At 35.9% G+C, this 15,054-nt stretch overlaps 3 protein-coding genes across 6 annotated transcripts in view; 1 reads left to right on the top strand and 2 right to left on the bottom strand.

The window, feature by feature from the left end:
• Window positions 1-1,253: 1,253 nt before the first annotated feature.
• Window positions 1,254-3,324, bottom strand: LOC105225127 (cell division cycle protein 20 homolog). Its single transcript, XM_011203465.4, has 2 exons — window positions 2,850-3,324; window positions 1,254-2,782 (listed from the first exon to the last, which is right to left on the bottom strand). Exons 1-2 carry the CDS (start codon window positions 3,186-3,188, stop codon window positions 1,529-1,531), a joined length of 1,593 nt encoding a protein of 530 aa, XP_011201767.1. The 5' UTR covers window positions 3,189-3,324; the 3' UTR covers window positions 1,254-1,528.
• Window positions 3,325-4,618: 1,294 nt separating this feature from the next.
• Window positions 4,619-8,259, top strand: LOC115066072 (mitochondrial inner membrane protease ATP23 homolog). The gene is made up of 3 exons (XM_049462535.1): window positions 4,619-5,320; window positions 5,388-5,588; window positions 7,980-8,259. The coding sequence occupies exons 1-2, from the start codon at window positions 4,700-4,702 to the stop codon at window positions 5,583-5,585; spliced, it is 819 nt and encodes a 272-aa protein (XP_049318492.1). The 5' UTR covers window positions 4,619-4,699; the 3' UTR covers window positions 5,586-5,588; window positions 7,980-8,259.
• Window positions 8,260-8,595: 336 nt separating this feature from the next.
• The window catches only part of LOC105225125 (villin-like protein quail), a 28,099-nt gene continuing 21,640 nt past the window's right edge, over window positions 8,596-15,054 (bottom strand). For all 4 annotated transcript variants that reach the window (XM_011203463.4, XM_019989842.3, XM_049462382.1 and 1 more), the window contains 7 exons: window positions 12,721-12,930; window positions 12,449-12,651; window positions 11,802-12,387; window positions 11,423-11,746; window positions 10,377-11,360; window positions 10,094-10,315; window positions 8,596-8,994 (listed from right to left, as the gene is read on the bottom strand). In XM_011203463.4, coding sequence (XP_011201765.2) covers window positions 8,881-8,994; window positions 10,094-10,315; window positions 10,377-11,360; window positions 11,423-11,746; window positions 11,802-12,387; window positions 12,449-12,651; window positions 12,721-12,930 — 2,643 coding nt within the window. In that variant the 3' untranslated portion in view covers window positions 8,596-8,880. The remainder of the gene's footprint in view (window positions 8,995-10,093; window positions 10,316-10,376; window positions 11,361-11,422; window positions 11,747-11,801; window positions 12,388-12,448; window positions 12,652-12,720; window positions 12,931-15,054) is intronic.

Raw genomic sequence — 15,054 nt, 5'->3', positions numbered from 1 at the left:
GTTAAAGCCCACAGTCAACAAACTGATTGGAGCTTATCAGTGTGGCTTTAGACCTGGAAAATCAGCAACTGTCCAGATGTACACGCCAAGATCCGTGAAAAGATGATCGACACAGACCATCTCTAATCGTTGCATTCGCGACTTGGCTCCCAACGCCACTGTTGACAGTCATAACTTCGAAGTCGAAAGATGGCATGATTGTGTAGAAGCCCTGGATGGTTCAGAAAGGAGCCAATATAGGGAGGGGACTTTAGCCCAGGTAGATAGTAAACGAAGTTTGTACTGGGACTTAAGGTCTATTGTGCCCTCCTCTAAGTCGCAACGACTCACATAGCCACTGCACATTGATGAATTCCAATATACTACATGAATTCAAGGACCGTAATCCTACATCTTCAGACTGCTGTGCAGTCTATTAGGAGGTATTCGGGATTTCAGGCTTTATGTCGTAGAACCGGTAGTTTTCACAAGAGGCTCGGTCCATGTTAAACAAGTGCTGCTAGTTATTAGTGTAGCTTTAACTTTAAACTTTCCAACGAAGTTAACCCTTAACGTAATTCTGTCCCCTGGGAGAACAAACCACTGGTATTTCATCCTTTCTGTTGTCATTTGAAGCAATGTATGTTTGGCTGCTTGATTGATTACTAGGTGAAGCGGTGTGAGTTTCAGCATGACTTCAAGTGCTGCTGTAGGGTAACTACGCATTGCACCCGGCGCGATTATATAATAAATACCCACCTGATAATCTTAGCTTGCAGTCCAAGGATTTCCCGGAAAGCGGATTGCACTCCATGAGCGCTTTTTTAGCAGTTCAATTGTAGAATTCGGGTTAATCACAGTTGATCCTGGGAGGGAGGGAGAGACCTGTAAATTGTGGTTATTGCAGCGGTAGAATCCGCAGGGGCTTTAACGCAGCAGACAAATTCCTCAAGTCCAAAGTTGGACTCAATGCCAGTACGAGTCATGAGTTGCTGCTGCAAGGAGTTGCTCCAGCGATGGAAACTTAATCTAAAGCTCATCTATCCAAACAGAGTTAGATTGCTGAAAATAGTCCTTGACTGTATAAAATCCGAGTCGACTATATAATGCGGACATCTTTCGACAACGGAGAAAATCGGGTTATATAATGTAAGATAAGAGTAAATGAAAATAATTTAGCATAATTTTTATTGTCCTTTATTTAAAAGCAAGTATTACAAATGTGGGTGAATATAAAAAATACAAGTCGTAAAATTGATGCTGATGTCATCTATACATTATAATCAGTCAAGATCAATAAAATATTACTAGCAATTTAACTTATAAATAGAATTTCATGGAAAAATACATATGAACACTCTAAGAAATACATAATGAAAACTGAACTTACATATTTAAATACAAATACCTATAAAATGTCTCGTATAGAAGCACTCTTGTTAAAATATATCCACTCATCACTTCCAATACATTTCCAAATACTTAAGCTAATTTGTCATAAAAGTCAACATATTTTGAAATGTCTTAACTAAAAATCGGTACTCTTGATTTATCGAATGCTTTGACGAAAAACGCTTTGCTTAGCTTTACTTGCTGCCTTACTCGCTTTTTTCGCGGTATGCGGATCTGGGGCAAAACAATTCCACAAACGCAATGTTTCATCTGCACCTGCGCTTATTACTGTACTCCCGTCAGGTGACATGGCCATTTGCAAAACTCTCGAAGTGTGCCCAGTTAATTCTGCTTGTTTTATCATTGATGGATACTTCCAAATCGTCAGCTGATTGTGTGCGAAACCGTGCGCCGAAATCAACTCCTTGTAATTTCGAGACCATAAAAGTGCACATACTTGAGATTTAGTATCGACCGAATTAACTAACGAACCATTGTTTACATTCCAGAATTTTATACAACGATCCGCGGTACCACCACCACTAGCTAAGAGGTTTGGCTGCCAGGGGCACCAGGCTAATGCTCGTACCGCTGCTTGATGTTCGTTGAGTACGTGCAAAGGCTCGGTACCACTACCTGTACCACCACTTACTGCTGCCCATACATTAACCAAATTATCATTGCCACCACTAGCAAGATGTTTAAAATCAGTTGACCATTTCAGACCACACACTTCCTGTGTGTGTCCATTTAGGTTAGCTACTTTATGCTCACGCGCCCGTACGTCGTGATGTATGATGGAACCATCTCGACTGCCCGATGATACAAGGAATGAATTCCAAGCCAATGTGCCTACTCGAGCCGAGTGCCCATCCATGACACGAAGACGTTTACTTTTATTGCAATCCCACAATTCTACTACACCAGTATTATTACCAATTGCTAATATTTGTCCGTCTTGTATCCAAGAAAGCGCGCAGGCATGATCTCCTTCCTCGTACTCCACTAATTGATCTATATTTCCCGTTACGGCGTTCCATAAATAAACTGCATTACCCAAAGCTACTGTCACAATATTGTCAGCACTCCAATCCATTAAATTTAAATAATAATCATTTATTATGTCAGGTGCATCTAGAATACGATCCGATGTGGTTGGTATAAAACGAGAGCCACTTTTAGTCGATAAAGGTGTATTTATTGAATAAACCACTTTTAACGGGTTTTGATGAGATTCTGGTGCCGCAGGTGCTTTATTTTGATAACATAAAATTCGAGTGCTTTTCGTATCACCAACTTGCAATGAATCCGATATAAGCTTTTGACGCTCAACCTTCGAAGGTGTCTTTTTGTTAGCATTATTGCTATTGTCATTATCATCGTTTTCCGATTTGTCCTGTTCTTGTTTTATCTATATTTGAATATAAAAACAAAAATAATTTTATATTCTTCATAAAAAAAATACATGTTTTACTTACCAAATAATGTCCAAGTTCGAAGTTGCTAGTTCCACGGTTTGGAATGAATCGATCACCACCACTTGGCGTCTTTGTACCTTTACTTGGAGTCGGTGTTTTTTTGCACTTTGTATCTCCACTAACTTTCCTTGGGGTTCTTGCGGGTGGATTTACACCAGAAAAACTGGTATTGTAAGACATAGACAGTACGGAACGCGACGCATTTATACTTCCGTTAAGGCTGTTAGCCATTGCAGAAGCTTCCAATTTTTTTTGCCAGCGAGGTGCTGGTCCCCGTGTAATTTCACCGTCCAGTGTCATTGCACTGGTCAGTTCATTCAAAAAATTAAATTGAGACATTACGATTAAAAGTGTTTACACTAATATTTACAAATTTGAAATGTAATTTTTATTTAACAGAAATTATTTTCCTTTATCAAAATTTTACGAAGTAATGAAAATGGCGGTTGCAGGTAAATTAAATTTTGCGCTAAGAATTGAAATATGAAAGCAAAACAATGCTGCCAAAACTTAAGAAAATATGGTTGCCAACAAAATACTTGAAGTTTGTAAATAGAAACTCTATTATTTGTGCAATTTTCCCTTACGACGTTGGTAAGAATTTTCAAAAACTTGATTATTTGCATTTTCTAAAGCATAAAGTCTTAGAAATATTTTCCAAAAATATGTGGTTGATTTTTCAAATAGTGTCGGAGGTATGAGCGTATCTGTAAGTTTTGTGTTTAACTTTATATGCGTCTTTCTCAAAACTATATATATGGTGATCACTGTCAATCAAAAATTTCTCGATTAATTTCAATGTAATACCATGTTCAGACCGAAAATTTAAAAGATTAGATTACATTTAAGCATTTCATAACCCAACAGTGTTCTCACTGCCGTTAGAAAGATCAAAAAACAGCTGTTATTGTCATTCAAGAATTCACATCGCTTAATATTTATCAAAAGAAAAGATTGACATATAGTATTTTGAAATGAAAGCCGTATTTCTTTTAATATTTTCCATATAATAGAAATAATGGATGCATTTTTTCATTTATTAAGTCGATTTTCAGGTGAAATTAGATTCATTGATTTAAAAAAAAATTGTTTGTTTACATTTTTTCCCCTTTGTATTGTCTAAATCAGCTGTGATAATGTAACAGATTTCCAGTGCTGACAAGTAGATTGCGCAAAATCAGAGTCGCACAGAGAGATTTAGCGTGGATCAGTTTCAAATCATTTCAATGAAGTGATTTGGAACTGTCATTTTTGTATGGCGAAATCTTGATAAATTTTTAAGATTAGTGGGATAATCCATTCAACAGCCGAAATCGTGTGATTAAGTGTCGGTCTGAACATGGTATAATCTAAACAGCTTTTTGAAAACATGAAAATCGTTTTTTTTTTATTAATTAACAGTTTGATACTTTCCGAGAGTCTGGAAAAAAATTTCCGTAGGTTCATTTTTTGTTAATAAAACGGCTTGGATGAGGCATTAGGATAATAATAAAACTATGGATTGATATTTTATGAATTTTGAAAAATGAGTGATGGTTACCGCATAAAGCTTCGTCTGAAACTGAATAAACAGTATATAAAATTGTAGAGTTTTGTCTGTCAAGTCAAGCCGAAAACGTATGTATTTATACCAAATTTTTACTTCATTCAAAGAAAAAAATGTATATGTATACGATTGTGTAGTAGGAAATTATTCCTGTTCTACTACTATTTTGTTTCTTGTACAAATATTTTGTCTATTAATTTGACATGGCATCCCTTTAGATCAGCTGTTAGTCGCACAGTGTTCTTTTCGCATTGTTATTTAACGTTTAATAGGTTCCTCAAGTTTCTTACCGGTTTATTGAGCAATGGGACTATTTGCAAAAGTTGAAGCCAAAGCAGATAAGGATCCTTTGGTGGATGCTGCTAAAGAACCAGTGGGTAACGCTGAGCAAACAAATGAAAATGGCAATTCAAATAGCTCCCAAACAAAAGAATGGGGTTATGATTTGTATCCAGAAAGAAAGGGTGAAACATATAAACCAAAGTGGTCGAAGATACTTTTGGGCATGGAGGGCCGTGAAAATATTGACAAGGTAAAATGTGAACGTAACGTGTACTGGTGTGTAAAAAACAGTCCCTTGGTGAAACTTATGATGGGAGCACTCCGAAGTTCCGGCTGTCCAATCGATCTTCGACGCCATATATCTTGTGAAGTATGTGATACCACCGTAACTGGTGGTTATGATCCTGTCATGAATCAAATAGTTGTGTGCCAAAACATGGCTCGCAATGAAGGCATGGTTCAAGGTGTACTTACACATGAAATGATACATATGTTCGATTATTGCAATAATGAGTTGGACTTTCGAAATATCGACCATTTAGCATGCACTGAAATTAGGGCGGCTAATTTGGCGCATTGCTCCTTCCTCAGCGCTATGATGCAAGGTGATGCTTCAATATTTGACATAAAACAGGCGCATCAGGTTTGTTGAGAATTCATGTATAATAACGATCTATAACAGAGCGACTTTATATGTAATATGAATTTAGAACTGTGTAAAAACAAAGGCGCTGCAATCTGTTTTGGCGGTGCGTAATGTAACAAAACTTGAAGCTATTGAGGCGGTAGAACGTGTATTTCCAAAATGCTATGCAGACCTGGAACCAATCGGTCGGCGTATACGACGGAATTCACCCGATCAACATAGAGCCTACATGGAAGGTCCAATGTATGGCTATGATATTTAGCAGGTATATACATACATATATTTCATTTATTTATTCACGCCAATCGGCTTTGTACAGAAAAGTGTAACAAAAATAAAAATAATAAAACAGAAGAAATTTTCAATTTTGCCAATATAAATTGCGCAAATTAGTCATGACCTCATTTTCCCATATTAGTGTAATATTATTTTTTTATTTTCAATTAAAAAGTTTATTCATATAATTTATTAAATAGCAATATTTAATTTAAATGTTTAAGTTCTGAACATTCAATTAAATTACCGAATGGCTGCAAATACTTTATTAGTTTGAAGCGAGACTATAAATCCGGCAGCAGCTTCGTTTTTATTTTAGTTTAAAAAATAAAATGGAAGATTGTGAATTTCTGCGTATAGTTTTTAGTTTTATTGCTGATATGATTTTTCCATATAGTGAGTAATGGAATGAAGTAAAGATTAATATATAAATTTCATAATTCGTGGAAATATACCAATTTTTAAGATTTTTGTAAAACTGTTAAAATTGTTTATTTTTAAAATCCAATTACAAAATTAAATTTTAAAAATATTGTGTTAAATTTTCTTAGAAAAATATTCAAAAATAAGTAAGTAACAGCAATTATTCTAGACCGTCTCGGAAAAAAGCTGCATTGCGATGTAACGTTGAAAAATATTCTTGAATTAATTTGTAGCAATGGTGGTGAAGTGACAGTCCTTGACCAGATAAAAATGCAGATCCGTTCCGGTTACTTAGACTCGACTGTCGTGGGAACCATGCTCATGCTCATGATATCCTTATGTAAACGAAATTTAAATTTTGCGCATTTTGAAGGAAAAAACGCAATTTTTTTGCTGAAAAAAAATTGGTCTATTTGTTATTGTAAAATGAAAAATATAAACAAATTGAGGGGTTAGGGGTTGTCGGAGGCACGAAAAAATGAGAGTTTTCAGTATTTTTTTTTTGCTACTAAATCATGTTATTTTACAAAAGTAGTAATACGGCATTATTATAGAATGTGTTGACTTGAAGTCACGAAAATTTCAAAAAAAAAAAAATTAATTTCCAAAGTTATAGTTGTTTGTGTTTACCCTATTCCAAAAAAAGGTACTTGCGGTGACAAGCATAAGTCTTTGGAGACTCATCTAAAAACAAAGGGACAAAAAAAATTAGTTTTATAAATAACTAATCCCGGGCCCGATCGAAGGATTTTTTTAATTTAAAATGGCGGCCTCAGGAAATTTTTTTCTAAATTTCTGCGAAAAAATCAACAGTTAATTGGTCTTAAAAAATCGAAATTTTAGAAAAAATAAAAATCCTTCGATCAGGCCCGAGTTTATTATGTATTGTAAAAGCTGTATAAATTTCATTAAAATCTACTGAACGGTTTTCGAGTTACAGTTGTCACCGATTCAAAAAACATAGTTTTGAGAAAAACGCGTTTAAAGTTTTGCTTTGAAGCGCCCGAGCTCTCTTTCTTATTTCTCGAATAACTCAAAAACTAATTATCGGATTAACGTGAAATTTTCAGGGAATATTTTTAAGATACTACACTTAACGAAAATGCAAAAATTTTACACCATATTCCTGAAGTATGCGAAAATTAAAAAAAAAAATTAAAAACCCTACTCCTTCCCCAAAAATGAAATTGTATTTGTGGAAGCCGACGTAATAGCCATTACTCTCTGTATATATCAAATTACTTCCATTTAAAAGTTGCAAGATCATTAAAAATAATAGACCAACTATTTGCAGTAGGGTATTTGTTTCATCAAAACTGATGCTATGATTTAGTTTAGATTGGTAATCTGCAATGATTGGTAGCAATGTTTTTTGATTTTTTGCAAATTATATTCGATTTTATATCGGGATTGTTTTCTTTCGGTAAGCTGTACATTTTGCGTTTTAGAAGTTAATTGAATTTAAAATTTTCATTGTTTTTTTTTAAGGTGGTGGTGGCGACGATGATGATTCTGAGGAATCCTAAATTTGTTTTTTGTTATATTTCAAAAAGATGATATAGATTCATAAATACATAGATACATAAAGGTATTTAGTTTCAAATCAAATGTAATCGTAAATAATTATGAGTATGTAACTGTATATGTATGTTCTATGACGACTCATCCGAATAATTACGGTTATTAGCATAAAATAATTACATGGTTCATTGAATGTATATCACTGAAAAGTACACTTATTCTGCGACACATGATCACTTAGTAATAGTTAGTTATCCAGTGCTTTTAGCTTGCCAACGCATAAAATCCGGATTTATTTATATTAGACATGTTTTTTGATCTGTTAGGCGGCCTCTTTGACTTCATAGTGGGCTTATTCTTTCCAAGTACTAAAAGAACTTTGAAAATTTGTAAGACGTAAAATTTATATTTCAATTTTCTTCCTTTCAATACTTAGGTTCTGACGATGAACCTGACTCAGATGAAGTGGAGACAGTTGACATAACAACGGCAGCTGATGCTGAAGTTTTAACCTGAACTAGCTATGTAAATACACATACTTATATATAAGTAAATTGCAGTTTTAATTCTTCAAAACACAATACAAAAGTTCTTGTTAAATATTATTGTATTCGTTTTTAATAATTGAATAATACAATGTTTTTGTTTAAAACTTTAAAAATAAAAGGATGTGACTGATAACTTCAGTACCCAATGAAATTATGCACACAGACTTATTTGTGGCTTTTGAATCAAATTGACGTTTCAGTGCACAAAATCAGCAAATTTACAGAAAATATATTTAAAGCAAGAAAAACATTAACTTCGGATACACGGAAGCTCGAAATCCCATAATAAACAAAAAAAACTTTCTACGGACAAGGCCAAATCTACTCAACTCGTGATCGTTTTTCCTTCTTGGTGTTACAAACTTCATAGCAATCGTCCAAGGCCTAACACTTTGGCAGAAGTCCCCACAACTACAGGAATGGCATCATTATTAAAATGATTTGTATCCATGCAGCCCAATTCCGTTTCTATAAAGCTTAAAAGTATATTAATACAAACCATAGTTACATATTTCAAGCGACAAATTTATTCCATAAAAACGTATTTACATTTACATAGGTTTATATAAGTATGTATGTATGTAATAATTCAGTACTACAAAAATTCAATTTGTAAATATATGGATATTTAAAATTAATTATAAACGTAATGTAAGTTATGCGTATGAAAACTTAATTTTTTGGGTTTTCTTCATTCAATACTATTATAGGGTACATATTTCTCATCGATTATAACAACAACTCAAATGTTTTTAAGTATATTCGGATTAGTAGCCACGCTCGGTTTGCCTAAAATAGTTTATATTTTTTCTTCAATTCTTGTTTCTTCCAAACGGGTAGCTCATCGAATTCCCAGAAAGACATGTTGAAAAGAGAGACGAAGTCATCATGTGTTAAATGAACCTAAAATAAAGGCAAAGTATAATATTTTTGAGAGAAATATATTCAGCAAGGATTTTTTTTTTCATTTATAAAAAAAATATAAATATATTGAAGAATAGTTGGAAAAATATATTGTTCTCAGCTATATATGTAAGTTATTTCCCTTTAGGTGAGGAAGTAAATATAAAGACTAGGTAAAGTAAATGAGCCTAACACTCTTCCCAACTAAGTCCACAGTACAAAATTCAGACAACCCTAAGTTTTTAGGCGTTACACTCAACGGTCTGAGCTTCTTCCCTCCGCATATGGCACGATTATTGCTAAAAGGTAGAGCCTCAATCAAATCCTCAAGTCACAAGACGGCAGCTCTGGAGAAAAACAAATAAACGTTGTTGTCAACATACTAAGCATTCGGCCGATCGGTCATAAACTAAGTAATACCGATATGGCCCGTGGATGCAGTGAAGGACGAAAGAAGAGTCTTCAGACGTTTCAGAATAGTTCATTTTGTACGATAACAGGATGTCCTCTGAAGTCTCCCGTCGAGCACCTACATAGCGAGGTCGTCATGCTTCCGGTTAAGGAACACAAGGCATACCTCTTTAAACAGTGGGGGATGTTTTCGCAAAAACTATTCCTGCAGTCGTGTTTAAAGCAGAGCCGCCTGCTAGGGGCATTAAGAGGTCAATCCTTGATTAGGTTTACAAGATTGTATAATTCACGGACTAGATTACGAACGTAACTAATTTCAGACATGCACTGCCGCGATTATTTTTTATAATTTTCGATAAAAGTCCATCAAAGACAAGTGTTTATCGATGGTATGGTGAAATCAAGGTCGTTAGAGAGCATCAGGAGTATGCTTTGCATTTCTAGTTTTATATTTTGCGCACACCGTAAGTTTTGTGCGAGAGGTGGACATGATTATTATTGGCATTCACGATCCTCAATTTTGCGTATACGATTTCAGCAAAATATATACGGACGGACAACCAGCACTTTCGCGCAAATAGTTCCTCTCATCGTGTTAATAAATCTTATATATGCCCATATGCAAATAATCCTCTCGATTGGTTTTAGGGGTAACAAGAAACCGTTATTTCTTACAATTAATATTTACCTCACGTTTAAGTGGATTCACCTCTGGCGGCAATAGATCGGTTTCCTGCTGTAGCGTGACTATTGGATATTTGTGATGGAGGTCGAAATCCTTCAGATGATTTTTCAACACAGATGGTATGATTCCATTGCCGTTTATACCATTCGTAATTGTATCATTGGTATTTGGCATATTTCCTTGTTTCATAAAAGCCTGTCGCTTGAGTTCATAGCTCACATAGTTCTACAAAGAGTGCAAAATTAAACCACTTGTCAACCAAATGTTACATAAACACTTTACTTACATTCCAAAGGTTATGATCCCAATTCTCGAACAGACCTTTAAAAGTATTAGGTTCGTCATCTTGTCGAATTACAGCCACCGCTGTTGTGGGCCGACGTGCTATGGGCACCGATTCAAGGTAGAGCTGAGCTATCTTCATGTACTTGTCCTTCTCATATGTAGAGGCCTGTCTGCCTAGCCAAATATACGAAAGCAGACCTGTGTCAAGCACATATATCGACTCGGGTGAGAGATCACTTTGTTCGTAGCCAATGACTTCTCTCATGAAGAATTTACCACGCTGCAACCAAGCCAAAAAGAGTTGTGGCTGCAGACGCAACTTTGTAACATTATTATTATTGTTGTTGTACACAAAAGAGCCATTCAATGGCGATGTGCTACTACCGTTGCTGCTACCCGAACTAATGCTACCATTGATCAGCGGCTGTGACATGTATGTGGTAAGTGAACGCCAAAACTCCTTCGGCTCCTTGCCCTCCACCACCAAGGAACATTCGCCCAGAAGACTACCGATATTCTTAGCCATTTCACGTGCATCACCCGTTGAGCTCTGGCCGCACCATACCCAAATGTGACTTGTCTTCACCACATAACACTCTTTACCGCTCATCGTGTTCAAAGGGTATACTTCGGTAGCTTTTGCATTGTAACTCGTATCGCCGTAGACACGCAACACAAAATAGTCCCTATTCATTAACGACAACTCGTTGCTAATATAGTTAAGGTTGTTGTTGTGATGCGATAACAAGGTTCTCTCACTCTGTAGTATAATTAGCTTGCCATCGAAAATCTGCAGAAAATGCGGAGTCTCATCATATTCACACATTTGTACAAACATAGCTTTCTTATGGAGTTTCTCGAAAGTGTTCAAAGCGAAACGTTCACAGTTAGCGATGTCATCAGCATTGGCTTCTGAGCCATTCCATTGATAGATAATAGTGCTGACGCCCACATTTTGTGCATCAGCGAGACTTGCTGTCGGTAGCTGTATGATGAAAAATACCGTAATTCGAGTTCGAGTTGTGCGACTGCAGTTAAAACACTCACCATTACTGTATATTCAACGACATAACAATGATTTGTTATAAATATAACTGTCTTCGATTGCGATTTCTCCATAATTTGATCTTTGGTTACATGATAGATCTTCCGCTCACCGGTACCGTCATCAATCAGTTGTGTGTCTGCCGCCATCTTTGGACGTTGGCTAAGCGTGAGTGCATCGAAGCGCTTGAATATGGTCGAGACCGGTTTGATGGCCATTATTGACTCAGTAGCGTCTTGCTGCCAGTTTGGAAATAGACGTATGAATTCTACTGGTTCATGGCCTTGCACCACACGTATAACGGGCGTTGAATAAGGGTACTTTTTCTGTATAAGTAAATAAATAAACAATGCTCAGTATGAATTATCTTTTTATACACACCTTTTTAACAAAGGCTCGACCATTGCCCATGGCGCTTATTTTATCCTGATGTGGTGCCATATTTCCAACCCACAGCCAGATACCTTGCAAGCAACCATCCAAAACATAAGCTGTGCTCGTGTCGCTCAGGTCTTCTTTGGTCGGTATGACAACATCAAGCTGATCCAAGTGTAAGCGCGTGCCCCTATAACCACATTTATATATTTTTATTTTATTGTTCTGCTGTCTGTCTGGTGTTGCCGAAACTTGACTGACGACACGCTGACTTAGCGGTAGAAAAGAATTCCACTGATTTTTCAGCTTTTCCGGCAACGACTGCTCGTAACCATCGTCCACAATAACTACATTGGATGCATTCATGCCAAGTTTTGTAACCCAGTCAAGTGCACTGCGCCGTTCGGCTGTACTGCTCGAACGGCCGATCCAAACGAAAGTATTTGTTTCGGTTTTCAACAGCATAATGTAGTCGGAACCAAAGTAATCCCATGAGATACTGTCCATTTCTATGCAACGCAACCATTTGCGACCATGCAGCTGATAGAGACGATTGCTGCTTTTAGAAGCAATCAAGCTGCTCGAAAGTATGCTGCAGTAATGCGTATTAATAGGAAACTGTTTTTTCACAATACCTAGTGAAATGTACTTACGTGAAACCCTTCTTGAAATAGGACAAAAAACGTGCGCTCTCATTGCCTTGTGTCTCACGATATTCGGTGGCAACATTGTTGAAGTAGGAATCGAGCTCTTGTATTTTGTGCGCGACATTAGAACGCTTCTGTTCGGAGACCTTCTCGCCCAGCCAGAAGTGTATGAAGCGTTCTAGGTACGTTCCGGGCTTGGTTTCACGTGTCTACACAATTAATGGTAAAACATTTTAATGTCATACGATTTACTTAAGCTGATTCTAAACGTCACTTACTATAGTTTCCTGATTAACGTAGATCCCTTTTGGGGCAGCCGCGTAAATGATATACGCGCAGTCGTCGATAAAATTCCCGTACTGTGCTTTTGGCTCGGCTTCCAGGCGATCCTCTTCAATTTTCCAAATATGGAAGCAAATTGCATTTTTTGCAATTTTTCGAAAGGACGCATCCACCTTCAAGTCGGATATGGAATTCGAACAGACTTCCTGAAAAATTAGATAAATTCAATTTGTTGGATAAAAAAAATATAAGTAGAATATGTCGTCAAAATAGGACCATTCGTCTTCTTCATAAGTTCATTGGAACCTAATTCCCTTAACTTCACATAATTCAAATACTTCCAACTTATAGGAAATATACAGATAAATGAATATAACATTGAGAAAGTATTTTTACAGGGTAGACCAACCCTCCTTATTAAAACTTTAGATTTATTGCCTAGGGAGTTAAGCCAATACATAGGCTAAAGATAATATTGTCTTCATATTTTAGTGACTATACAAGTAAAATAGATAGCATTTTCATTCAAATAAAATCCGTTCAAACAGGAATAAGAGGGATGTTTTATACGTTGGCCTCCTGGTGCTACAGAGTATTATTATTTTGTTCACTTAACGGTTGTACGTATCACCTAAAACTAAACGAGATAGATATAGGGTCATATATACGTATATAAATGATCAGGATGGCGATACAAGTTGAAATCTCTGTAACTTTCTGTCTGTTTGTTCGTCGGTGCAAGTTGTAGCTTGAGTAAAAATTGAGATCTCTTGATTCAACTTGGTATGTGGGTTTCTTAGTACAAAAAAATTACGAGCTCGAAGATGGGCGTAATCGGACCACTGCCACGCCCACATCGCCATTAACCGAAAACACATAAAGTGCCAAACTAAGCACTTAAATTAAGTTATATACATAGATTATGACGACAAGAGTGCATCGATGAACTAAAATCTTTGTATGGCTATTAAACACCATCCTATAGCACTATGAAAAACAGCCGTTGTGCCAGAAAACATCGATGCCGTACGTGAACTGATAATGCAAGACCGTCATGTAACATATTTCTCTCACCTGCTTCCAAAGACGTTTATAAGATCGTCACAGGTGACGAATCATGGATCTATGCGTATGAGCCCGAAACAAAACAGCAATCGACCGTGTGGGTATTCCAAGACGAGCCAAATCCAACGAAAAAAAACAAAAAAAAAGCCATTTTCGTTGATAAATATTCCTATTTTCATTATTAGGTCAGAAATATATATAGCAGCCCTCGTAACTGTGATTTGGCATAGGGGATCGCTCTAGCAAGGAGCAGCTGAGGACAAACAATTTTGAAAAAGTGGGCGTGGTCTCTTTCCATTACACGATACGGTTAAGCACTACTAAGAGAGCAATAAATCAATAAGTAAATAGACCAGAAATATTTAAGGGGCTATACCAGTGTGACACTTTCAAATATTTTTTTTTTGCTTTTTCAGTAGCTTATATTTCCAAAAATATCCTGTGAAATGGGCAAGATCGTTTTTTGAATAGATTTTGAATTGTAACGTTCTAAAGAGTGACCGCCCGCAAGTATAAACATTTATAAGTGCAACTTTACACGCGTTTTTCTCGAGACGAAATTTTTCAAAATTGCTAACATCATAACTCAATGAGAAATTAACCGATCAACTTCAAATTCAAACTGAGTATTGTTGAATCAATTTACTATACAATGACCAACGATTTTGATTGGTTGAAAATTGTAAATTTGGTATTAAAAAAAAACGAATTTATTTTTAATTTTTATATTCTTCAAAAATCGTAGGTCATAGGAAATACCTCTAACTTTAATAACCTTTTTGAATTTTTTTGTTTCAGCTACTCATTTTGCCGAAATCATGTCAGAAGTTGGGCACTTATTTTTTTGGCATCTCCGAAGATATCACTTAACTGAAAATATACCTTATTATGTCCAATGAACTTTTAAGCATTCGATCGAGTACTTTATTTTAAAAAATTCTCGAAACTCTCTCCAAATTTTTCATGGATTACACTGGTATAGCCCCTTAACTTACTTTTTGGTGAAATCCCATATCTGGGGACCCAAAGGTCCGATTTAAATGAAATTTCGTACGTGGAATTCTTCTCATATTTTTATATTACAATACGAAAAAGGATAACAACCACGCCTACTTTCCATATAGCACATTTATAAATTCCATTTGATTCTTTCACATTCCAGTACAAAAATCGAGAAGCAATTAATGGAACGGGATAAAACTTTGCACCAATAATGCCTTTGCCACTTTATGACCAAAAAATTTTCAAATCCAACAAAAACTGTT

This window comes from Bactrocera dorsalis, chromosome 1 (genome assembly GCF_023373825.1).
Source record: "Bactrocera dorsalis isolate Fly_Bdor chromosome 1, ASM2337382v1, whole genome shotgun sequence".
Lineage (NCBI taxonomy): Eukaryota > Metazoa > Arthropoda > Insecta > Diptera > Tephritidae > Bactrocera > Bactrocera dorsalis.
Note: the sequence above shows the minus strand (reverse complement) of the source record. Positions and strands in the feature narration are given on the sequence as shown.

What these genes read in the sequence shown, in the direction of transcription:
- LOC105225127 (XM_011203465.4), bottom strand. Translation starts at nt 3,188, where the DNA reads ATGTCTCAATTTAATTTTTTGAATGAACTGACCAGTGCAATGACACTG. An exon ending in TCGAACTTGGACATTATTTG is followed by an intron (nt 2,783 to 2,849) that starts GTAAGTAAAACA and finishes ATTCAAATATAG; the next exon opens with ATAAAACAAGAACAGGACAA.
- LOC115066072 (XM_049462535.1), top strand. Translation starts at nt 4,700, where the DNA reads ATGGGACTATTTGCAAAAGTTGAAGCCAAAGCAGATAAGGATCCTTTG. An exon ending in ACATAAAACAGGCGCATCAG is followed by an intron (nt 5,321 to 5,387) that starts GTTTGTTGAGAA and finishes ATATGAATTTAG; the next exon opens with AACTGTGTAAAAACAAAGGC.